At 26.5% G+C, this 25936-nt stretch overlaps 5 protein-coding genes across 5 annotated transcripts; 3 read left to right on the plus strand and 2 right to left on the minus strand.

The window, feature by feature from the left end:
• Nucleotides 1–4408: 4408 nt before the first annotated feature.
• Nucleotides 4409–4975, plus strand: OCT59_026825 (uncharacterized protein; the record flags this gene model as incomplete). Its single annotated transcript, XM_066143475.1, has 1 exon — nucleotides 4409–4975. The coding sequence occupies one exon, from the start codon at nucleotides 4409–4411 to the stop codon at nucleotides 4973–4975; it is 567 nt and encodes a 188-aa protein (XP_065992990.1).
• A 2516-nt stretch (nucleotides 4976–7491) lies between these two features.
• On the plus strand, nucleotides 7492–7713 carry OCT59_026826 (uncharacterized protein; the record flags this gene model as incomplete). The annotated part of the gene is made up of 1 exon (XM_066143476.1): nucleotides 7492–7713. One exon carries the CDS (start codon nucleotides 7492–7494, stop codon nucleotides 7711–7713), a length of 222 nt encoding a protein of 73 aa, XP_065992991.1.
• A 7697-nt stretch (nucleotides 7714–15410) lies between these two features.
• OCT59_026827 (uncharacterized protein) lies at nucleotides 15411–16556 on the minus strand (the record flags this gene model as incomplete). Its single annotated transcript, XM_066143477.1, has 5 exons — nucleotides 15411–15425; nucleotides 15547–15639; nucleotides 15710–16275; nucleotides 16362–16378; nucleotides 16462–16556. The coding sequence occupies 5 exons, from the start codon at nucleotides 16554–16556 to the stop codon at nucleotides 15411–15413; spliced, it is 786 nt and encodes a 261-aa protein (XP_065992992.1).
• A 471-nt stretch (nucleotides 16557–17027) lies between these two features.
• Nucleotides 17028–19368, minus strand: OCT59_026828 (uncharacterized protein; the record flags this gene model as incomplete). Its single annotated transcript, XM_066143478.1, has 3 exons — nucleotides 17028–17194; nucleotides 17264–18217; nucleotides 19020–19368. The coding sequence occupies 3 exons, from the start codon at nucleotides 19366–19368 to the stop codon at nucleotides 17028–17030; spliced, it is 1470 nt and encodes a 489-aa protein (XP_065992993.1).
• Nucleotides 19369–21144: 1776 nt separating this feature from the next.
• Nucleotides 21145–22239, plus strand: OCT59_026829 (uncharacterized protein; the record flags this gene model as incomplete). The annotated part of the gene is made up of 5 exons (XM_066143479.1): nucleotides 21145–21184; nucleotides 21254–21331; nucleotides 21420–21691; nucleotides 21761–21993; nucleotides 22068–22239. The coding sequence occupies 5 exons, from the start codon at nucleotides 21145–21147 to the stop codon at nucleotides 22237–22239; spliced, it is 795 nt and encodes a 264-aa protein (XP_065992994.1).
• Nucleotides 22240–25936: the final 3697 nt, after the last annotated feature.

Consider the following 25936-nt stretch of genomic DNA (forward strand, 5'->3'; position numbering starts at 1 on the left):
ATACAAATTTAAGAATTATGAAATAGTAAATATTTAAAATTAGATGGAATTATATTATAATTTTATTACTTAATCTAAAGAAATTATTCTTTAAATATTTAGTTTATATTTAATATTATTAATGTAATTTATTATTTATTGATTTATTAATTTAAGACTTTATTTGTATTTAATAATTAATTGTACAAATATTTTAAATAATACTAATATAACTCACATTTAAAATTATTTAAAGTTTATATTAAAATTTTTCAAAAGTTGCATATTACAAGAGTATTTTCAAAATTTCATTATCCTACATACCACTGTTTTTTAATACAACTGGTAATTTAATTTTATAAAATTTATATCATTAAATTTGTTTTAATAAGAAAATTCTAATAATAGTAAAATTGCATTTTTGGCTTCAATATTAATAATAGAATTATGCCATAAAATGTATTTTTACTTTAGTATTTAACATTTATTAGATCTTATTATAATTTATATAAATTATGATTTTAGCTTTAAATAAATAAAAAAAAAATTCTATTATTATATCAATTATTATTTTCTTTTATTTCTATCAATAGAACATGATAATTAAAATTTTTTACAAATAATACAAATAAGAAAAACTTATTTTAAATTACATTTTTTGATTATTGAATTACTTATAAAAGAAACATTAATTATTTTTACTCAAAAAATTATAACACTTTTGCTCTCATTGCATTTCTATTAAAATATATTAAATTTATTAAACTAATTGTAATAAAATTTTAAACTTAATATTTCCTTTTAAGTTTTAATATTATTTATTTATTGCTAATATTCTTTTTTTATATAAATTATACTAAATATATTTAATTTTCCTTTCAAATTTATTTCTTTAATTTTCTTAATTATTCTTTTTCTTTTTTCAATTTACTTAATCTCTTTACTCTTAATTCCTTACTTTCCTTTCATACATTCAATTAAAACATTTTTAATTGAATAATATAAATGGCAAAATTGAATGTAATCTTTTAATTAATTGCTTTTATACAAATACAGTAAATTTAGTTGATTAAAAAACTATTTACATTGACTCTTGATATAATTATTAATAATATTAGAAAATGAATGAAAGATTTTCTAATATTTAAGAAAATAAAAATAAATTGCTTATATAGAACTAATATACTGTAAAATTCTAAATATAAGCATACATTCCTCTGAATATAAATACCTTCAGATTTTATATTATCTAAAAGTAAGCACTCTTAACTAATATTTTCTTTAAAAATATTTATTTTTTTAATATATTTTATTATCTTTTTATAATTTTTTTGTATATTTAATTATTTGTAAATATTATTATATTGGTTATCAATTATATAATTTATAATTAATTAATTATTAGACTAAAGATCTGAAAACTATGTCTTTTTTATTAAATATCAAGCCAAATACTAAGCATTTTTTTGTTAAATATAAAGCTATTTTATTAAATATTAAGCTTTTTTTTTTGTTAAATATTAAGCTACTTTTGTTAAATACTAACATTTTTTGTTAAATCCAAAGCTATTTTGTTAAATACTAAACTTCTTTTTTGTTAAATACTAAATTACTTTTATTAAATATTAACATTTTTTTTTTGTCAAATTCAAAGTCATTTTTATTAAATTTTAAGTTTTTTATTAAGTATCAAGTAATTTCTGTTAAATATTAAGAAAAACAACAAATTATAAAATTTTTTTAGTTCTTTTATTTATCAAAATAGAATAAATTAATTAAAAATAAAATTCTAATATAAATATCTGTTACTAATCATAAAATTAGCTATAAATAAAATTAATTTTTCTTGAATTTATAATTAATAGTAGGTATTGATGATGCTAATTAAAATTCTAATTTATAGCTAATTTAAATTAATCTTAATATGTTTTTTTTACTTTAACTAATGGCTTTTTTGTTTAATATAATTTGGATTAGTTTTATTTTGATAGTTTTTCATTTTTATTATTTATTATTTTATTATTTTTATTATTTATTATTTTATTATTTTTATTATTTATTATTTTATTATTTTTATAGATATTATTTTATAGATAAATTAAAATAAAGTTTTAAGATATTTTATATTATTTATTATAAATATTTTTGTTATAAAAAGTTTAATAAACAATCTATATAAATACTTGAAAAAATATTATTAAAAGAAAAAGCCTATTTATGAAATAAATATAATGCAAATGTAGGAAATAATTAAATAATTGAAAATAAAAACTTCTAATTGTAAATATAGTTTTATAAAGATATATTATACGTTATATCAATTGTAAATATTAAAGGCTACTAATTTTATTAATATCATAATTTGTAATGCATATTGTATTAAAAGATAAATTAGCCAATTATATTAATGAATTTACAGCTAATAAAAAATCTTGTGATTATACTGGCATTTCTTCATGTAGGAGATTATCATGGATTGGGTGATTCAAGTCTAAAGGATCTTTGCCACCCTTAAGCCAATCGTTACCATCATCTCTCTTAGGTTCATTCATTCCTTTCTCTGTCCTAACTCCCCAAAGATGTCCAGAGTTCTTCTTTCATGATTCCTGCTGTCAGTCATCACTGCTAAGGTTGTCATCTGTCTTAGCTGGAGTGATTTGAGGTGTAGATGATGAACTTTCTTCGGACGAGGCAACTGAATTATGGCAGGAGCCCCTGGTCAAATCTCAGAGAAATTACCCATAGTCCCTTAGATTTTATCATTAATCAACTCTGAAATTGGGTTCGCATTATATGTAGTGATATACTTAATTTTGTCTACATCTACCTTTTCAAATAATTTATATATCTTCACAGCTTTCTGAGTTTCCCTTGCAAGTATTTGCGGGAAATTTCTGAGTCGTAATCCCGTTTCTTCAGATCTCTTTTTACGAAAAATAGGAAAAATAGAAAGGCCTTCCAAGATTTATCCCCTTTGCCTTTTTTCCTTGATTTCACCTTTGCCATCTTTACCATCTTGTATAGTTGCTCCAACCTGAATCAATTCTTTTCCATAATAATACCAGCGTAAAATCTCTTCCTGATTAGCACAATTACGCCACACTCAGCATCCGTTGTTTTATCGAATAATTATGCTAAAGAATGAAGAATTTTGGCCAGGGCCCCGGCTAAAATTTCATCGCAAGGATCGCATTCTTGTTTTTAAGATCAAAATTCTCCATCACGAAGGTACCATTCTTAGAATCAAGTTTTCCTCTTGCAGAGTAACGCGTCCTCTTCATGTTTTTTCAAATTCGGCATTCTCAGCCTCAAGCTCAGTGGTACGCTGTCTCAATACTTCAAGCTCGGGTGGGTTCGCTTTGTTAACTAACATTGTGAAAATTTATGAAGGGAATTGTTCAATGTTATGTGACAAATGAAAAGACTTGCTTTATTAATATACTATACATGCTTATTTTTTCTTTATCTTTTCTACACGGCGTTTCTTATTTGCGGTTCCTCACTATCCTTTAACAAGCATAACCCCTAAAATCATCTTCACGTTCTTGTACAAGTGTGTTGGGATAAAAATTTATTTCCGAGAAAGTAGTGATCGTTAATACGTTTTTATATCGCACAGAAATTGCATCATTTCACGTGACCCGCTTTCTCGACTCTCCTACCTCTCGAACAGGAAATTTGCAATTATTTATTCTTTTACGATAGTATTCGATCAAGAAAGGAAATTGGAAGATTCAGTATAGCAACCCGATGAAAAAGAAACGATCAGAAGAGCCACATTTCCCGTGATCTCAGATCCTTCGTGAAAGAATGCGGACATGCAAATCAATTAAAGAATTGGAATTTGACTAAGAAAAGAGTTATAAACAAGATATATAAATGTATGTATACCGATACAGTGTATTTCTGCAAATTCAACCATTTTAACTTACATAATTATTAGATTATTCGAATGAGATATGAGATTTGTAAAATCATCCAAACTTAAAAAGTTATTTATTTGTTGTACTGACTGCCATTGTGTAGCTACAATTTTTAATAGAAAAGAACATGTACAGTACGCTATCTCTTTTGAATAAAGATGAAAAAGTCATACTTGTTATTGTGTCTTTTACTCATAACCAATTTTTCAATAACGGTTTACGCACAGCAAGTAGAATTATATGATGCCACCAGCGATGCCATCGATTTTTTCATCACGGTCATGGTCCCACTGTTGGCAATATCACTCTTTGAAACAAAGAGACGAACAAAAAGAAATATATTCACTTTTCTCGACGATTTCATAATCTATTCCAGCTTCCTCATACCCGTCATATATTTCTATTTCTACAGTATCAGGACCGGTACAACCCACACACTGAATTTTGCAGTAGCTTGTGCCCTATTTTTTGCTCTTATTTTGATACTGTTTGAATTCTTACTTTTCATGAGGGAAGATTATTTTAGAAGATACAAGAGATTTTGTAGTATAATCTATGCATTCATTCTTTCTGTAAATGTATTTGAGCTAGGAATTATTTTTAAGACCAACACAGTAGTGAAAAAATTAGATCCTTATGTTATGACTGCCATTTGTGATGGAGGTCGTGTCAGATGTAATCTTGCTACTGCTTTGCTCATAATAGCCGTCATTTCTTCGCTTCTACTTTTGCTTCTGCCAATATCCAAAGCGATCGGGCGTTGCTACCTCACTTCATTCTATGTAAAACTTTCTTCAACTTTATGTCATGCAGTGATAATAAGCATGGTAACACTAGTGACGGGGTGGACACTAAGTAATAGTGAATATGTGACGAAGATTGTATTGGCTATTGGTACATTATCTATCACACGAATTATTAATCGTTTCAGGGATTTTGATACTAGCAAAGTAATAAACGTCCAAGGACAAGAAGAAATACCCAAAAGAATTTTGTTGTCGCATTTTTTGTTCGATTTTGATGACTTATCTAATGGGATCAAAGAAACAAAAGAACTCAAGCAAACGGTTTAAAAACTCTATTATTCTAATATGGATTTGTAAATATTTTATCCCAATGAAAATAAATTATTTTGATTCTCTTATTATTTTTATAATTTTAATATGCCGAAATTATTTGCATAAAATTCTATCAGGTTCGCATAGTGAATTATCTATTCAAAGATGAGTTCATGGTCCTCACTCCTCAGCATTAAATTTTCATCCAATTCGTTTCCATATCGTAGAGTTGCTAAAAATAGGATCTGTCTATGTTTCTAAACTTCAGTGATGATACCAAGCTTAACATGAAGATTGATCAAATGACGCCAAAGATTCTAAATCACTATCCAATAAAGAGTGAGGCGAAATAACATCTGAAACTCATTTAAGGCCATATATCACGCGATATCATTCGCATTTTAGCTCTAGGTCTTTATTCATAATATCATATTTGTCGCATCATTTGCAAAAATCCAGTCTTTTAATGATCAATCTCCCAATTTATTCATCTATTGCTAACTGAATTTTGAATTTGTGACGAATGGCCTCTATATTACGAGTTCTCAAATAAAAAGGTCCTAATATCACTTGATTGCCAAAAGAATTAATCAACAGCATTCATTCTGGCACTGTTTGATAGCTATAAACTTTCACGATCACGAGTGGGAACGCGTTCAGAAAGTATAAAAACTCGATCATCCTCTTTTCCTATCTTTCTCAATAAATTAATTTTCACAAATCTCTTATTATCCTTTTGACTCATTTGATTATGATTATGGGTTCATAAGCACCCGTTTCTGTATCCGTCAGACATTAAACATTCTTAATCGATTCCGGATACGTGGCATATTTGTCAATAACCTATCAAAAACCAGTTGCGATTTTAGAATATGTTCATACATTACTATTGTTCCATTTGGACTTTCGCGACTTATAATACAATTACCTGCCCTGCTGGAAATCAAAACAAGGAACTGTTGAACAAAGAAATCAGCGAACTTAAGTCTTTAAACCCGGGAATACACCTAGAGTTAAAGCTTTACTTCGAGAAATTTCTATGAAATGATCACACAAAGACACTAGAAAATATAATTCCAAGGTAAGAAATGAAACTCACTCGTTTGAGGTGTTACTAATAATGTAAAAAGGCATAATGGCATATAATCCCTCCTTTGTAAAATGAAGAACAGAACCTCTCAATACATAAATACATAACTAACTATTTTGACCAGGACACAACTTTAAACTTTGAGGCAAATGTATCGTTCTTATCAATCTTATGAGACTAACTCCGAAAACATCTCGCAACGCGTAACTTATTTTTAGATCATCACAGGTGACACACTCACACTCCACAATTTTAACCATATGACTTTGTCAGAAAATTACATACTGTACATATTTTCTTCGGAATCCTGCGCTAGTCTGAAATGGTGCGATTTGCAACTAGATGCAAACCTTTGTATAGATGCAGGTAAGATCAGTAAAGTATTAGTGTAAAGAATTCTATTATCAGATAATTGTAATACTGATAATAGTGGTATTAAAGTTGCTTGTTTAAATTCCTTTAAAATCTTATGATTAATTTTGCAAAATAGTTTTAATATAGAATTTCTCTAGTTATACCATTATTAATATAATTTGATAGTTTTAGCATTCAATTAATTTGATAACTTGTTAAACCCTCCTAGTTTTTTAGCAATCTTACTGGTAATAGTAAATAAAAAAGTAATAAAAATAGTTTTAAAATTCAAAAAACTATATATAATAGTTTTTTTTTTTTAATATTAAATCATGTACTTAAATATTATATTACAAATAAAATTAAAAATATAAGTAAACCAAAATAAAATACTATAAACTAGAAATAAAATAAAAATAAAATAAAAAATAAAGATAATAATAATTTAAATAAAATTATAAATAAAAAATAAAATTTAAATAAAAATATAGAATTTCAGATTTTGATAAAATATAGCTTTACTATAAAAATTAATTTCAAAACCATCTATATTAAATACCTATTATGGGTCACGTTTAACTCACTGACAATTACTTCACCGACAATCATTTCACCGACAAACGTTTCACCGACAGGGTTATTTCATCAACAAACGTTTCACTGACATATATATATAATTTTTTTTTTTTTTTTTAATAACACGAAATACTGTATATATAAAATTAAATATAAAATTTTATAAAATATTTACATATATCTTTATAACTTTTGTATGAAATAGGGGGAATTTTTTTTTGTTAGTAACATGTGTTTCTTTGTTAGATTTAATACAAAAAAGCTACTATTAATAACCTGAACAAAGAAAACTTTTTAATATTATCTTTATTTAGTAATTATTAATATGTACATAGTCACAATTTTTTATTACCGTAGACTTTTATCCAATATTGATAAACTTTTTATCCATCTTTTTAAATAAAAATCATCCGTGAGAATATCAAAAAAAATTATTATTGTTATTAGGAAGTATAATATAAAATTAACCTTTTTTTTTATTCTCACTAAATTTTCTTCTTTTATTAAAGAAATGGATATTTGCGAGATTATTCCTTCTATTCGTAATAAACATAAAATTAATGTTCCATGGCAGGTTATGGTCAAAGACAAAAACAGAAATTATATGTACTATTGGTATTGTGAAAAGCGAGATATGTTAAACTGCAAAGGACGAGTAACAACAATTTTAACTGAAGATCAGCATCATCTTGTAAAAGCTACTGACCATAATCATGCCGCTAAAGCCAACTAAGTTAAAGTTATAAAAGCTATCAAATTATTAAAAGAGAGGTTTCAACAATCAAATGACAATCCCGTATAGGTTATCCAATCTATTGTAGCTGGCACTTCGCAAGATGTCTACCCGTATCTTCTATCACGTGATGCTTTTCGTCAGACGGTTAAACAAATTCGACATATTAATTATCCAATAGAACCACAATCATTAGATCAACTTATCATACCCAAAAATATGCGAAAAACCTTAAATGGTTCAGATTTCTTAATTAAGGATTTAACCGTATGTGAAGAAAAAGTATTGATTTTTACTACTACTTCTAATATTAAATATTTAGCACAATTAAACTTTTGGCTCGCAGATAGAACTTTCAAAACGGTTTCAACAATTTTTAGACAATTATATACAATACATGGAAGTATTAGAAGCAATGAAAATTCACAAATAATGCCGCTGGTATATGCTTTAATGTTAAATAAATCTGAAGTAGCTTATAGAGCTTTATTTCAAGAATTAATTGACTTCAGCTATGAACATGATGTTGATCTACAGCTTCAGTTTATTATAACCGATTTTGAAATTATTGCGATTAATGCCATACGTGCTGAATTTCAAGGAGTTCAAAATAAAGGTTACCACTTTCATTTATCGCAGAATATTTATCGCAAAGTGCAAGAACTTGGCCTTACAGTTCAGTATGGAACTGACAAAACTTTCAGTTTACTCATTCACCACATTCCTGCTTTGGCTTTTTTACCTCATAACAATATACCTTCAGCATTTGATGAACTAAGAGCCATCATGCCAGAAGAAGCCAATAGTATCATGGAATTGTTCGAAATCTATTACATCCATGGTAGTAGTGCCTCGACCCGTATCCGGATCAATCCGGATTGATCCGGATTTTTTTTTTTTTCGGATATCCGGATTTTCACGGTTTTCATCCGGATTATAAACCGGATGAAAAATATCCGGTTTGACCCGGAATCCGGATGAAATTTTTATTATTTTTTTTTTTATTAATAATAATTTTGCTGATCCATAAAGATCTATATCTAAATGATATTATGGCTAATTATTTTTGCGCCTAATACCAATTTTTTTATTAAAATTTATTAAATTTATATTTGTCATATTAAACTTTTTAATACAGTAAGTTTAAGAAGATTTTTCAATTATAATTTATTTATTGAAGTTTGTATCAGATTTGTTTATTTAAATTTATACATTAACAAATAACAAATAATTTTAGATTTCACATTCAAACATTCAAAAGAAAAAAAACTTTATATTATTTTTGTTACAACAAAATAATAATTATTGTTTTAAATGAAAAATTGTTCAATATTATAAATTTATATAATTATAACAACTTTTTTTAAAAATTAAAACTAGTGTTATATAATTTGATTCAAATGATTCTTTAATTTTGAAAGAAGAAACAAATCCTTAAAAAATTGCCTTACTAACCCAACACATCTATTTATAGTAATCTTTAGCTGTATATAAAAATATCTTGTTTAAAATTTCATAATTAGTTAATTTACAAAGAAATGTTAAACAATAGTCTGAGACAATGCTGAAATAATATGAAATTGGTTTGAAGAAAAGTATTTAATGAAATTGGAATTATGTAAATTTCGTGGTCTTGGATAATTTTGGCCAAATTTGTAATTCTGGCCGAAATTAACATCACGTGATACCGAAAAAATAGTTTAGCCACCGGGCAAAAAATTTTTTATCGGCTGGCATGAAAATTTAATGTTACACAATTTGTAATTCTGGCCGGCGTTATGAATTCTGGCCAGAATTATTGCCGATCATTTGTAAATCCAATCCGGTTTCCGGTTTCTATCCGGATTATCTGATCCGGATTCAAAATCCGGGTCAATCCGGATATAATCCGGATTTTTTTTTTGTGTAATCCGGATGACGGTTTTCATCCGGGTCGAAGCACTACATGGTAGGATATGACGAACAACAAGAAGTGGGAATATAATCTGCTTTGATCCATTATTCCCACCCTCAATCTGGTCAGTCACAAACAATATTGAGTACACTTTTCCTAGAATCCAGAATGTCGCCGAAGCATGGCATAGGAGATGGAATACATTGGTAGGTCATGCACATATAGGTATCTTCAAAATAATAAAAGAAATACAGTATGAACAAAATCAAGTTGAAAATAATATCGAGGTAATTTTGCAAGGAGTCCCATGCCCTTTACAAAAGAAAAAGGATCAGGAATGAGAAATTTGAATTCAAACAGTTTATAATGACCGGGATAATAGAGAAGTTATTGATTTCCTTAGGGGAATAGCACATAATTTATCATTTTAGCTTGATTTTAATTGTTTTAAATAAATGTATTAAATGTATTAATGTAATAAGTAACAGCAACTATACTAAATTACAAGGGAAATGTAAAAAATATACAATAAAATGGTACCCAATAAAACACAATACGAATCCATTTGAAATGTTTATAAAATAAATAGCTTTATCAGTGAAATGATTGTTGGTGAAACGTTTGTCAGTGAGATAACCCTGTCGGTGAAACGTTTGTCAGTGAAATGTTTGTCGGCAAAATGATTGTTGGCGAAATGAACCAGGCCCCCTATTATATATAATTTTATAGTACCTTATTTCATTTTTAAAAATTGGCTATCAATTACTATTCAATTTCTAATTTTAAAAAAAATTATATATTTGAAATATCTTAATATTTCTAACTAAACTAAAAGGATACATAACAATTACTTTTATGAAATAGAAAATTTTTTGTCCATATAACAGATTCTAATCAAGAGTTATCTATTCCCTTCATATATTTAATATTAAAGAATTTTTTTCTAAAAAAAAGATATAGAGAACTCAAGTTTATTGTTAAGTCAGAAAAAACTATACTAACAATTAATACTCTCTTTTTAAAAATATTTGTTAATGAATTTTATAGAATTATTTGGCAATTACGTTGCAATTTAGTAATAAAATGAAAATGCACAAAAGGAATTAAGAAGCAAGATTTAAGAAAGAAGATACCAGCACATCAATATATTGCATATGAATAAATTCTAATTCAACAAATAGAAGGTGATACATATGATTTAAAGAGAAGAAAAATTCTTAAACATAATAAACAATAGTCAATTGCTTTTGGAAAAACAAGACAATATATAAATCAGTTTATTAGAGAAAAAAATAGGATGATTTGGAAGATATATAATGATATTAAAATGTATAAATACAAAAATAATTTTTTTTTGTTTAGAAGGTAGTAAAAGCATATACTGAAGCCATATAAAATAATAATTCTATATAATTTGATAGCTACTATAGGAAGATATAGATGAATTTTATATTGGTGATAGTAGATTTAAATACAATACAAAAATTGTTAAAACAGATAATTAGAAAAATTATTTTAGATTTTAAAATATTGATTTAGGAATATAGAAATGAATTACAGTTAAGAAAAGAAAAAAGATATAATATTAGTAATACAGACAAAAAAATGAAGTCGAATAGTAAAAAGTGTAATAGAAAGTACATTATAATAGAACACTTTAGTAAAACTAATTAAAACAAATGAAATAATTTAGCATTTTATTGGAAAGGTTATTGGGCAAATTTTTAAGTAGATCTTGATAGTTATCTAAATTTTGATTGTATTATTATTTATAATAGTAATATAATATCTAGGTAATAAGTTAACTTTTTCTTTGAAAAAGTAGTCTTTTTTCATAATGCTTAATTTTTATATGTATTATGTTTTTCTTATTTTTATAAATTTAGTATATGTAAGTAAATATAGTTATATTAAGATAAAATCGCATCTATATAAATTAATAAAAAAAAAAAATCAAAATCTGAAATCCAAAATTATCTTCTATATTAATAAACAACTTAATTTATTCAATAACTAAAATTATATTTGAAATTATTTAAATCATTTAACCTAAAATATATTAAAAATTGTATATAATAATTATTTTTTTTTTATATAAAAAATATTTCAAATCTAAAATTCTTACTAAAATTATATTTTTTTAAAATCCAATTTAAGAGCCATTTATGTATAGTATTTAAATTATATATGGGCCAGTGCAAAAAGATTCGTACCTCACTAAAAATAGATAAGATTTACATTAAGGTCAAATATTGCACAATAAAATATAACAGTCTGAAATTCATATATTTGATAAATAATACTTGATTTTAAATTTTTTTTCTTATACCATCCTTTTTTCTTTTTTAAAATAAAATAGAATACTTTTAAAATATAAAAAAAAATAGTAATAATTAATGATTGCAATTACATTTTTTAAATTAATTTTATAAAGATAAGCCATCTGATGTTCTCATATTCATATTATACAAGTAAACTGCTGAAGTATTGGAAATTACTAAAAGTACAATTAAAATTATGATATCAAATTAAAATAAGGTATAGCAGCAATATATTTATGTTAAAACTTTACATATAAAATGTAAATAAATAATAAACTGCCTAATATTTTTGCTGAAACTTGGAGTTTACAATCGATATTGATTAGATATTGCAATGATATCATTATGATATCATTACGATATTTTGATAAAAAATAGATTCGACATCGTTAAGTTAGTCGTAACTGTATTTATTCGATATTGATTAGTTCGATATCTCTGCGATATCGCTGCGATCATTATGCGATGTAAATATTATCACGTAACCACATCGTAGTGATGTCGTATTAACATTGAATTAATATTACAAAAATATTTGACATTTATTTGATATCGTAACCACATCGTAATGATGTCATATTAATATTGAATTAATATTACAAAATATTTGACATTTTATTTGATATCGTAACCATGTCGTAGTGATATTGTATTAACATTGAATTAATATTACAAAATATTTGACATTTTATTTGATATTGTAACCACATCGTAGTAGGACCCCGGATATCTCCAAAACAGGTCATAAGTCACACTTTCGGCAGATTGGCCCATTTTTCAGGGGCTCAAAAAATCGTTTTTTGTAAATATCTCGGCATCCAGTGGTCCAATTTTGATGAACTTTTTTTTAAATTGTAGAGCTAAATGAGGGCTACAAAATAAAAAAAAGTTCATTAAAATTGAATTACTGGATGCTGAGATATTTACAAAAAACGATTTTTTGAGTTTCAGCAAAAAGGGGTGTTTTTGGCCAAAAGTCCATTATGACCTTTATATTAGATATCCGGGGTCCTATCGTAGTGATATCATATTAACATCAAATTAATATTGCAAAAATATTTTACATCTATTTTATATCGTAACCACATCATAGTGATGTCGTATTAACATTGAATTAATATTACAAAATATTTGACATTTTATTTGATATCGTAACCACATCGTAGTGATATCATATTAACATCGAATTAATATTGCAAAAATATTTTACATCTGTTTGATATCGTAGCCACATCGTAGTGATGTCGTATTAACATTGAATTAATATTACAATTTTATTTGATATCGTAACTACATCATAATAATATCATATTAATATCGAATTAATATTACAAAAAATGTTTTACATTTATTTAATATCGTAACTACATCGTAATGATATTATATCAACACTGAATTAACATCACAAAAATATTTTTATTGTAATATATGTTTATTATTTATTATACATTAATAATAATAATTTTTTATTAGTGGATTATTATAGGTGAGTGGAGTACGTTTCTTTTCTTCCTTTTTTTTTATTCTTTTCTTCTCTTTTTTATTCTTTTCTTTTCGTATGTGAGTGGATGGATACGTTATTTTCAATTTTAAAATATATATATATATATAAAAAAAACAATCATGATTAATAAAATGTATTCTTTGTAAAATATATTTAAAATTTAATACATAATCTTGGGATAATAGTTAGAGCAGGTAATTCTGGGATTTTGTAAAGAATAATAAAAATGATAATATTTTTAAGTTAGTTCTTTCTTTAAATTTTTTTGAGAGTGTTTTGTTTCTTAAAATCATAATATTGTAAAAAAATGCTGGTTGCTACGACTGACGGACAACGACAAATTGTCAGGCTACCCCCGGACAAAGTAATTGGAAGGCAGAAAATGCCATAAATATCCAGCCCTATTTTACAACATTTTCTTCCAGGCTAAAGCAAATATTACAAAAGAAATTGCAAATATATTTAACAAGCAATAGATACATGGCCATTGAAAAATATATTCACACTTCATATTGTAATACCACAGTCTAACAAAGAAATTGCAAATATATTTAACAAGCAATAGATACATGGCCATTGAAAAATATATTCACATTTATACCACAGTCTAACAAAAAAATACTCAAACCACAACATATTGTAAAAAAAATATGAAAAATACGCGTATATCCTATTTTCATACCTTGCTTAACAGCTCCACTATTTATTTAAAAAATGGCTTTTTTCTCTTTTGTATGTGGTTAAGTGGGTACATTTTTCCTTTCTTTTATTCTTTTCTTTCGTATGTGAGTGGTGGGTACATTTTCTTTTCTTTATTCTTTTTTTATTCTTGCTTTTCGTATGTGGGTGTTTTACTATGTTGAATATATAAACTAAAGTGTCCCAAAGTATTGTTAATATTGTAAAAAGATAATTAAAGTATACTTTAAAAAGAGAAAAGAAGAGATGAACAAAATACCGTAAAGTGTTAATATAAAAGACAAAAGAAAAGTGTATTTTTGAAAATAAACAAAAAAAATCTCATTAATAAACGCGAATTTTAGCTATTTTTAGATATCACATGCATGTAATTAAAGTGATTTTAATTGGTTAATTTTAATTTATTATTACATCATGCATATGATTTTATTGGTTAATTTTAACCAAAATTTTATACGATACAAATTAAATAATTATTTTATTATATTTATATAATTAATATAATTATATGGCTGTAAAATAAAAATTATTTTTTATCCAAATTCTATTTGTAGTATCATGATTTGGTAGTTGGCACCTTTCTGAATTACAATTATGAATAAAGTGTACTTTTTGAACATTATCTATTACAGTAATTGGAAAAATACGTCTCCATTTATCTCCTGTTGCTTGAAGACGGTAAAGTGGACATTTTAATACTGAATGTTCAACCATAGTATCTTCAAACCAATCTACAACAATAAATGCATAATATTTGTTATTATTACCCTTATGTTGAAAGATACCTTTAATTATTGCATAAGATTCTTCATGATCTTCTTCATAAATTATGATAAAATCATTGAGATGTAGGTGAACTTTTGAAAGGATACCATTTTCTTCTTCAATCATATATGATGCAAATTTGTACCAACTAATTGAAGAATTTATAAGTGCCGCCTCAAACTTCATATCCACATAAGATAAAAACAATTCAATTTTAAAATTATGCAAAGTCAAGAGAAGTTTATCATGTTCCTGCTTTGACATTCTTTTTTTTAAGGAAATATTGGAAATAAAATTTACTGGTGAAGTAACTAAATTAAAAGATTAGTAAATATTATGCATATGTGAAAAAATAAATATGAAGTACTATAATATTTTGCTATCTTACCTTTTACGTCATCATTTTGAATTTGTTCCTCAATTAAATATTTATCTTCTGTAACATACCAATTCGAAAATAATTGATCAAAATTTGAACTTGTGAACCCAGTACAAGATCTATTTAATCTTGGATCTATACCTCCATCTGCTAAATGTCGAATTGCAAATAAAGTATTGTAACATTTTAATAAATCCAGGTCTATAGTTTTGCAATTAGTTTTTGGTATCATTCCTTTAAAGATACGATGAACCATCTCTTTTATACCAACCTGAGAGTTGACAAGTGTACCAAAAGTTTTAGCATGCATCAAAAGATGCATATTAATATGTATATTTAGTAAGTTAACAAAACTTGCAAAAACCTATAAAAAAACAAAATATTGTTAATTATTGAATTATTCCATGTTCTGAATTTCAAATTTATAATTATACCTTTGGAAGAATTAAAAACTCTTCTTTAAGACATAGCTGTAATTTTTCATAGCTATCTAACGTAAATTCCTTATTAAAAACTGCTTTCATAGTCTTTGCAACTTGTACCCAACAAGATATAATAGCTTTTAGCACTAAGCTAATTCGAGCCACATCAATCCTTTGTCGAATAGTGGCTGCTTCATTATTTTTGAGGCTTGATTCCTTTAAAAATCGATTTAATAAAAATGGCATAATCATAGCTAGTTTAAGAAGATCAGACATCATAAAGCTATTGTAATGACTAATTGGATTTGGTAGACGAGACCACTTTTTTGGAATTTCAAAATTTTTCCAAATTTTAACAAAATCATCCTCTCCTTCTTGTGAAAATAATTCACAGGTTAGTTTTAGTAACCGCCCAATCTTTCCTGCGGTGGCATGATAAATATCCTGTGGCGTCTGTAAATGTCTCTCACGTTTTAATTTATCCAAAATACTAGGTAATGATCTTAAACCATATTCTATACAAAGTTGTCCTCTTTTTGAACTTACAGATTCTTGAGAAATTTTTGAAATTTCTTCATCTGTGATATGATGATAACGTAATGTTGCACACTATCCTGATTATAGGTACTCAATGATTCCTTTTTAGTTGTACAAGTACGGCAACCTTTATTTGCATTATGTCTAAATTGATTTTTAAATTTAAATCATTTTAATAGTTGTTACGAAAATATATTATTAAGATTAATAATTAAATTGAAAAATACCTCAGTACTCCTGCCATATCATTACCTTGAGGTAGATCTGCTGTAACAAGGCCCAACCCAGCAATAACCCATGCATCTTGTCCTTGAACAGTCATAATCTTTCCTTTCTCAAATTTTTTTATTTCTGAAACAAATGGTACCATAAACTCGTTAAAATTTCCACCAAAAGGAATAAATCCAAGAACAAAATGGTTCTTGATTAGCTTTCTCTGATGCGTTGGCATGTTACCAAACTGTATATAGACGCCACCTAAGGAATGGTATACATTTCTAAATGTACCAAAATCATCATAGTAAAGATCTAAAAACAGCTTATAAACTGGCATAGACGACAGTGGATTTCTGACAGAAATGTAATCTGAAGGATGTTGGTATGAAAGCTTTGCATCACGAACGTGCCAACGGTCATTACATTTATAAATTATTTCAGTAATTCGTAATGAACCTTCTGGAATAATTTGGTGTTTATACGTCATCATTATAGTTACTTTCTCTAAAATTTGAGAGGTAATTATGGTTATAAATGGTTCATCCTGAAACCATACTTCCCCAGTTAGAGAACGACGTCATCTTGATAGCCCTTTTATATTTCCAGGTAAATCATCATAATTTAAAATTAGTTGAACTCGTAACTCATAGTTTCCATTTTCATCTTTTAAAATTGCTCTCAACCTTCCAAGTTTTTTAAGACCATTATCATGATAGTAGACAAAATCACCAGATTGATATATTACTATTTTATTAAAATAAATATTTTAATGTTAACAAATCATAATTATACCAAAGTATATTGTTCTATTACCTTCTGATATTATTATTTCATGTTGTCCAAAAAGTGGTGATTCTCCCCATAAAGTTTCATGCCAATATTCTGACTTTGTTTCAAAATTAACACCAGGTCCGAAATACATATGCTTCATCAGCATTGGATTGTTGAGAACACGCCATATAATATCACTAATTGAGAGTTGATATAAAAGCTTCGAATCTCGCGAAGTTGACGTAGTTTTTTTTGGTAAAATTTGAATAGGCTTTGTTATTATTGGTAGGAGAGGAAGACGTTTTCTCCATGATTGGAATCTATGGATATTTTTTACTACATGAGTAGGTTCGAATTGAGGATTGTGAATGATATCAACAAGGTCTTCATATGCTTTTGTAGAAACATTATGCTTCTGAAGCCAACAAAATAGTGCCGTAGTTGTATAATTATCAAAGTACGGTGCAAATTCACCATTGCAGGACGGTATCTTGTCTTCATCCAAAGCTTCAACAATTTGATGTATTTCTTCCTCTTTGTTGTCATTACGTTCCTCTTCGTCATTGTTACGTTCCTCTTCCTCTTCATTATTACCTTCCTCTTCCTCTTCTTCATTATTGTCTCCATTATCATCATCTTCCTCCTCATCCCTATTGTATTCATTGTCATTTTTCTCTTCCTCTTCACTATTGTATTCATTGTCAGTTTCTTCTTCCTCTTCATTATCAAATGATTGATCATCATCTTCCATCTCATCATTGTAATACTGAGGACCAATTGATCCATATTCATTATCATCATCATTAATGTCCTGAAAACTTAAATCATTATCTTCGTGATTATACTGAAAGTCCATGTTATCGTCATCATTATCAGGTGAACGTACAGGTGAACGTCTCTCACCGGAAGTAGTTATCTCACCAAGATTGCTGTAAGAAAACTGATTTTGAATTCGAATTGGTTTTATTGGTTTGGCGTGACTATTCGTCTCCTCATCTTTATAACAATTACAATTTAAATTAATTTAAATTTAACTAGAATTTTATTAATTCAATTAGAACTTTAAATTTATTAAGCGTGTTAGCAAAAAAAAAAAAAAAATGCAATTGCCAATTAAGTAATCACTTCGGTTAAATTAATGCCGATTTGGCTATTAATGGATACACAAAATTTAGGGTCAATTATACTGTATATGGTTAATGACAATTGGTATGACAAATAATATTATCGAATAATGTCATTTATTGAATAAAATAATAAGTATATAATAAAATAAAATAAAACATAATAATAAAATAAAATATAACATAATAATAAAATAAAATAAAATATAATAATAAAATAAAATAAAACATAATAATAAAATAAAATAAAACATAATAATAAAATAAAATAAAACATAATAATAAAATAAAATAAAACATAATAATAAAATACAATAAAACATAATAATAAAATAAAATAAAACATAATAATAAAATAAAATAAAACATATAATAAAATAAAATAAAAAATAAAATGAAATAAAAATATTAATGACGTCGGTGACGATAAGATCGAGAATGAGAGCGCTCGCGCTCTCGGTAGTAGGGAGATCGAGAACGAGAGCGCCCGCGCTCTCGGTGGTGGTAGAGGGATCGGGAGCGAGAGCACCTAGAGCGCCTGTGCTCTCTATACTCGTATGTCCTACGATCTACCCTATTTCTCCGGGAGGACCGGACTAATGCTTAAAACAAAGCAATTATTAATATAAATGCAATGAATTAATGAAAAAATCAGTTAAATAATAAATACTTACACTCAACTCTCCAGAACTCGTCCGAGAGTTCTTGGTGGAACCTCTCGTCGTGCAAAGACGGGGTACGAGTAGGGTAATCATCAGGATTTCTATTGATTAGCCTCTCTAGATTCTCGTACCCCGCCTTTAGTGAATTCCACTTCTCTCTGCATTGTTTTCTAGTTGGCCTGAATGTGTGGTTATTTCGTATATTACGAGCAATTCCACGCCATAATTGTTTTTGATCATGTAACCTCATTGTGGTGAATAAGGGCTGATAGGCCCGACGACGCTGAATTAAGGTCAAAGCAGCGTCATCGGGCCATTGAATGTATACTGAAAGATTTGCGTTTAAGTTTAATGCTGCCATTATTAAATATTATTAGTTTGATGGGGAAAATGTCAAGAAAAGGCTCTATATTTATAATAAATTTATTATGATTTCTTTGAGTTTATTTTTACGATCTTGTCTAAATTTTTTAGTTCTAATGCAATCCTTAATTAATTTATTTAACATTGAATACACACATAATTTTTTTTTGATTTCTTTGAGTTTATTTTTACGATCTTGTCTAAATTTTTTAGTTCTAATGCAATCATCCTTAATTAATTTATTTAACATTGAATACACACATAATTTTTTTTTGATTTCTTTGAGTTTATTTTTACGATCTTGTCTAGTTCTAATGCAATCATCTTTAATTAATTTATTTAACATTGAATACACACATATTTTTTTTTGATTTCTTTGAGTTTATTTTTATGATCTTGTCTAAATTTTTTAGTTCTAATGCAATCATCTTTAATTAATTTATTTAACATTGAATACACACATAATTTTTTGATTTATTAATTTATTTTAAAAATATAGTTACAGTAATACTGCATCACGGCGTTAATTAATATATATAAATAAAAATAAATAAACAAATTCTATTAATAAAAAGTGAGTTAAAAATGTTATTTATAATTATACATTAAAAAAAGCAATAAAGAAGACGAAAGTAATCTGCAAATTATATTTAAGGTAAAAGAAAATGTAATATTTTAAACCACGCATGTCCTTCCTTGATTATATTTCATATTACACTGCGATGATATATTACAATTATACTGAATTTTAAGCTAACCTTAATCTACACCATAAGGAACTTAATTCGATCTTAATTTACTCCGTTTTAGAATATTACCGAACAATTAGACAAATGATTAGTTGCACATGACTTGCATTATTTGTATAGTTGATACTTTATATACCGATATTTGATTACACCAATATGTATTAAAACTCTTTCCTACAGTATAAAATATCAATATATCGGTATTTTTCAAATATCGTTGTAAGTTGACTACTGTAGATCCCATCTATCTATTTAAAAAATTCTTTTATGTAATCAATCCAGGGGCTTACACTAAATAAGGCTTAGATATGGCTTAGTTAGATAGGATCATCACATGGTTCAGTTTAAAAATAATCGACCTTTTTTATTGATTGGTTTTTTTCTGATCATATTTTATATTTTATCGTCAAGAGTATAATTATTTAAAAATTTAATTTTTCTTGCATGTCATCGTATCACACATAAAAATGGAAATTCAAAACGTAATATTCCATTAATTTCTTCTCACTCCTTTTTCTTCTACCGATCATTTTTCTTCTCACCCCTTTCCATTATTTTTCTTCTCATTCCACGTATAGCCTGAAAATATAATAAAATTTGGAACCGTAAAATCGATTTGAGGTAATCTTCCATATAAAAAAAAATGTCACTGAATGAAATTCGATATTGTAATAATTTATTTATATAAACTAAATTTAATTTCTGATCCTCTAGAAATCATAGTTTTTTTCCATCTTTCAACATTTTCAACTGATCCCGCATTCCCCTCAATTTATACGGTACACAACGATATTGAGATCCTGCATACTTTCCAATTACGTTCTATAATTAAAATTACAGTAACCAAGATCTCATTTATATCGTGACAACCTCGTTTTATATCCCATATTTGATCAAGGGGTTATATCGACAATCTCGCTCTTTTCGATCAAGAGATCTCATTTATATCATGACAATCTTGCGAGAAGTTTACTTCACTTTTTTTCTCGTTCTCTCATTTTCTCTTGTTCTCTCATTACGATATTATGACTAAACGTAATAATAAAGAAATAGAAATCAAAACAGGTATATATGTAACTCTTCCGTAAAAGTTTTGCTTATATGTAAGAATAATAACCGAAATATGTATAATAGGATCGAAAAAAAATCAAAGGACCTTACCGAGAAAGAGGAGAGAAATAAATATTGAAGAAACTAATCAATTATTATTAGGTAAATATTAATTTATATAGGCTTTAGCTCTTTAATATTATTCTATTAATTTTTAATTGAAATAATTGAAATAATATATTACATACAGATATGAATACCAGGCAAAAACATAACGAAAGTGAAAAGGAAGTAATAGTAGAAGAGGATGTAAGGGATAAAAGTGAAGAAGAAGAGGAGGAAGAAGAAGAAGAAGATGATGATGATAACGACAAGTTAGGCGCGGCTAAAACAATTCCAGATCCGTTTCAGTTTTGTACCAAATTAGACATATGTAACTGGCTTGTAAAAAATCCAGAAATCTTACGATTAGCGAATGAGATGAACGAATCATCTTATGTTGTTAGTTCAAAGAATACTGAAGTTAGTATTAATACAATATGATAATATTTATTATGTCTAAATCTCAAATAACGTATCTCAATATTTTAGGATAAAATACGACTATGGGATGAGTCGGTAAAGTGCTTATTTTTACGAGTGAGGAATCCGAGTAGTGAAGCACTCGACAATTTGGTTGTGAAAATTTTTCGGTTTAAAATTTACACTAGCGAAGCTAGAGGATATCTAGATAAAACTCGTAAGTCTTTAACAGACTTCAGGAATAAATTCAACCAAAATATTCTAAATTTAGTGAGGGAATACAAAGAAATCAGAAAGAGCAGGTATTTGTTTATTTTATTGTTTTATAGTCAACAAAATAGTGCTATTTGTATAATTATTAATTAATTAATTATAGGGGTACGACTGGAAATCTTTCCCAAAAAGAAATTAAAGATTACGTTGACAAAAACGTGGTGCAGAAACTTCTAAACCGTCAACTCGCAGCTGTCAATATTTTGGAATTGACAAATAATGGAGGCATGGATACGTTAGTTGAGTTTGTTAAGGAAGCCGTCTGCGTTTCTTGAGACGGTAAAAACTTACCTGGTATAAAGGAGTTGGATACCATGACTAAAAATATAATTATCCCTTCCCGAAGTGGAAGTGATATAGTAAATACCCTAAACAAGTAAGTTATTTTATTTATTTCGCACATCACGCCTTTGATAATAATATATTAATAAAATTAAATTATAGATTTAGGTGCGTTCTTATAAAATTATATGACGAAGAAGAATCATTAATAAATGATTTTATAAAATTTTAATAAAAAAATAAAATTGAGTTTTATTGAGTATTTCTTTTTAGTTTATTTAATTATATTCTTTTAATGGTATAGACTTTAATAATAATTAGCTTCAATCGAAAAATCACAAAAAGTTTTAAAAGTTTTGAATATCTGTTGAGATTCAATCATATTTGAATTTCTTTAACTTGTTGTGTTATTACCATTAAATAATCAATTATCTATATAAACTGTGTAAAGTTAATTTGGCTCTATTTTGATAATATCCACCTATAAAGAACTCATCCGTGCATTACCTAAACAATTATTGGTTGATCAAGTTCGTATAATACCAAATTTATAAAATTGTCTGATTAAATGATCGCGTAATTAAATGATTGCGTATATTAAATGATCACGTATAAGACCTATTAATTCCTAAAAAGTCAATTCAACCACCATTTTATTTAACCGCTATTTATTTGTACGTTTTTTTTTTTGAAAAAAAAAAAACTTTCTTTCTGAAAAGTAGAGTCTTCCTCCTATACCGTTTGCCGTCGTGCATAGTGTGTTATAGGAAAAGGCGGACTTGTTTGATTGATTATATGGGCATAAGCTTATGTTATATAGGCGTAAAACTTATATAATCAGTTTGATAACGCAACGAAAATCCTTTAATCAAGGGTTAAAATAGGCATGATGGGATATTCTCATATATCATGAGCTCTGTCTGTTCGAAGTGTCGTTTTATATATAATTAAGTAGGCTTAAGTCGTAAGTAACTTTTTTATAACATTGATTATTGGAGAATTAAGTGGCAAAAATAATTTTTAGTTTGTAAAACTTTAACTCCATACCAACTTGTGTGTGTTTGGGCGTTAATTTATTCCCTAACCCTTAGACCCACTCGTGGGTTAGGTAGGTTGCTTTGCACTTCTTGCAGCCTATCTTCTAATGGGTTTTAGGCCCACGTTTGCCCATTTAAAATTTATTAAACAGGATATCATCCGTCTAAACACATTGCAACGTTTGTTGATGAAGCTATGGTTGTCTAATAAAAGTTCGCTTTGCCTGGCAATTTATAGTGGATTCAATGGATCAAATTACAAACAACAATAATTTAGTCATATGAGAATTTCAGGCCAAAGAATAAGGGTGCATTGTCAAAGTTGAGAATATATTTGTATTTTTTTTTTTAAAGCCGTCATTCTCATGAACTTTTTCATTGTATCCCTAAGTTCAATGATTTTGGTAATGATGAAACTGCAGTTGTTTATAGGGGTTTCCCGCCAAACTTCTGGGGTGAATTTATGTCTGGTATTTTCGAATATACTTATCCTTTTTGCAATAGAGTCGTAGCGAGTCTTCTTAAAGCGTACCTGTGACTATACTTCTCCGCTAATTAATTATGTCATATTTCGGCGAACGGACCAATTCACTATTTATTATAAAATTACTATGAATTAATTACGTCTGTCAAAATAAATTTAATTAGTATTTTGTCATTTTGACGAAAAGTATACCTGTGACACCCCATCCAACTTGGGCAGTGTCGCTGAATCTAAAGCAAGGTACCCAGTTAATCCTCAACTTTGGGTTGATGAGTTATGATTCTGGAGTATTAAGGCATAATGTTTTGACTTACATCACCAATTTAACTCATAATTCTAATTTATTGAATTAGTTTATTATAGATTTATTGATATTTTTTTTATCTGTTATATAATATTTAAACTAATGTATACTTTATCTGTAATTAAAATTGTTATTGTAATAAATAACCGGTAACTTAAATCTATTGAAATTAACTTTTAAATTAGATTACAAATTATTAAAATATTATAAAATTGAATTTAACGATATTTGATTGATTTGATATTTTTATAGATAATATCATTTTGATATTATTTTGATACTGAATTAATATTAAAATAATATTATATTGATATTGCATTTATTAAAAAAAAATCATTATTGTTATAACAATATCAAAATGATATCGTTTCGTTATTTGTCAATATCGATTAGATAATTATAAAGTGATATCTTTACAATATCATATTGATATTGAATTAATGTTAGAACGATATCATATTAATATCGTATTTACTTTCTATTTTTCATTATTGTTATAACAATATCGAAATGATATCGATTTGATGTTTCGTCAATATCGTTATGATGTCGATTAGATAATTATAAAGTGATATCTTTACGATATCATATTGATATTGAATTAATGTTGGAATGATATCATATTAATATCGTATTAACTTTCTATTTTTCATTATTGTTATAACAATATCGAAATGATATCGATTTGATGTTTCGTCAATATCGTTATGATGTCGATTAGATAATTATAAAGTGATATCTTTACGATATCATATTGACATTAAATTAATGTTGGAACGATATCATATTAATATCGTATTTACTTTCTATTTTTCATTATTGTTATAACAATATCGAAATATCGATATGATATCGATTTGATGTTTCGTCAATATCGTTATGATGTCGATTAGATAATTATAAAGTGATATCTTTACGATATCATATTGATATTGAATTAATGTTGGAACGATATCATATTAATATCGTATTTACTTCCCATTTTTCAAAAAATTCATTATTGTTATAACAATATCGAAATGATATCGATCTGATATTTTTTCAAACAAATATCTTTACGATATCATTTCGATATATTGAATTAATATTGAAATGATATCATTGCGATATCATAATGATATCATTTGCAAATCGATATCGCCACGATATTTATTTAACATCATTATTATATCAATTCGGTATTGTTTAAAAATTCAAGGTTTCTGTAAAGAATTTACAATATTGCCTTTTTAATAAATGGAAAATATCAGAATTTTTAAAATTAATTTAAATAAACAAAGAAAAAGCATTTATTTTCTTGTTCTAAAATAGCAAAATACTATAATTATCAAAAAAAATTTTATCTCTACTTATTACCATAAACTTTAACTAATTGAAGGTTTTTAAATAGTTGTAAAGTGTAAAATTGTAAGTTTAAGTTCTCATTCAAAATCTTTATCCATTCATGATACATTATTAAATTCATTTAAAAAAAAAATTCCATAAGTTTTAATTAAATTTTAGATAACAGCACTTAAATATATTAAAGAATACTTTAAATAGCATAGCAGGCTTTCTCATATATCACATTAATTTACCGATTATTTTCCGATTTTATCACATGATATAAAATGCCGTTACAAGACATTGCATAAAATTCTACATATTAATATGACCTCAAATATTGCAAATAAATTTATTGCACTTTAAATTTTAATCATACAAAATTTTATTCAAATTGAATTATTATTGACCGATTTTTGCAAGTAGTAACTTTTAATTTAATGCATTTTATGTAATTTTTTAATATAAGTGACTGGCAGATTTAAAAACTCACATAATAATCATACTTTAAATTTTGCAAACTAATAAATATTAATAAAATA

The sequence above is a fragment of the Rhizophagus irregularis genome, chromosome 6 (genome assembly GCF_026210795.1).
Source record: "Rhizophagus irregularis chromosome 6, complete sequence".
In the NCBI taxonomy this organism is placed as follows: domain Eukaryota; kingdom Fungi; phylum Glomeromycota; class Glomeromycetes; order Glomerales; family Glomeraceae; genus Rhizophagus; species Rhizophagus irregularis.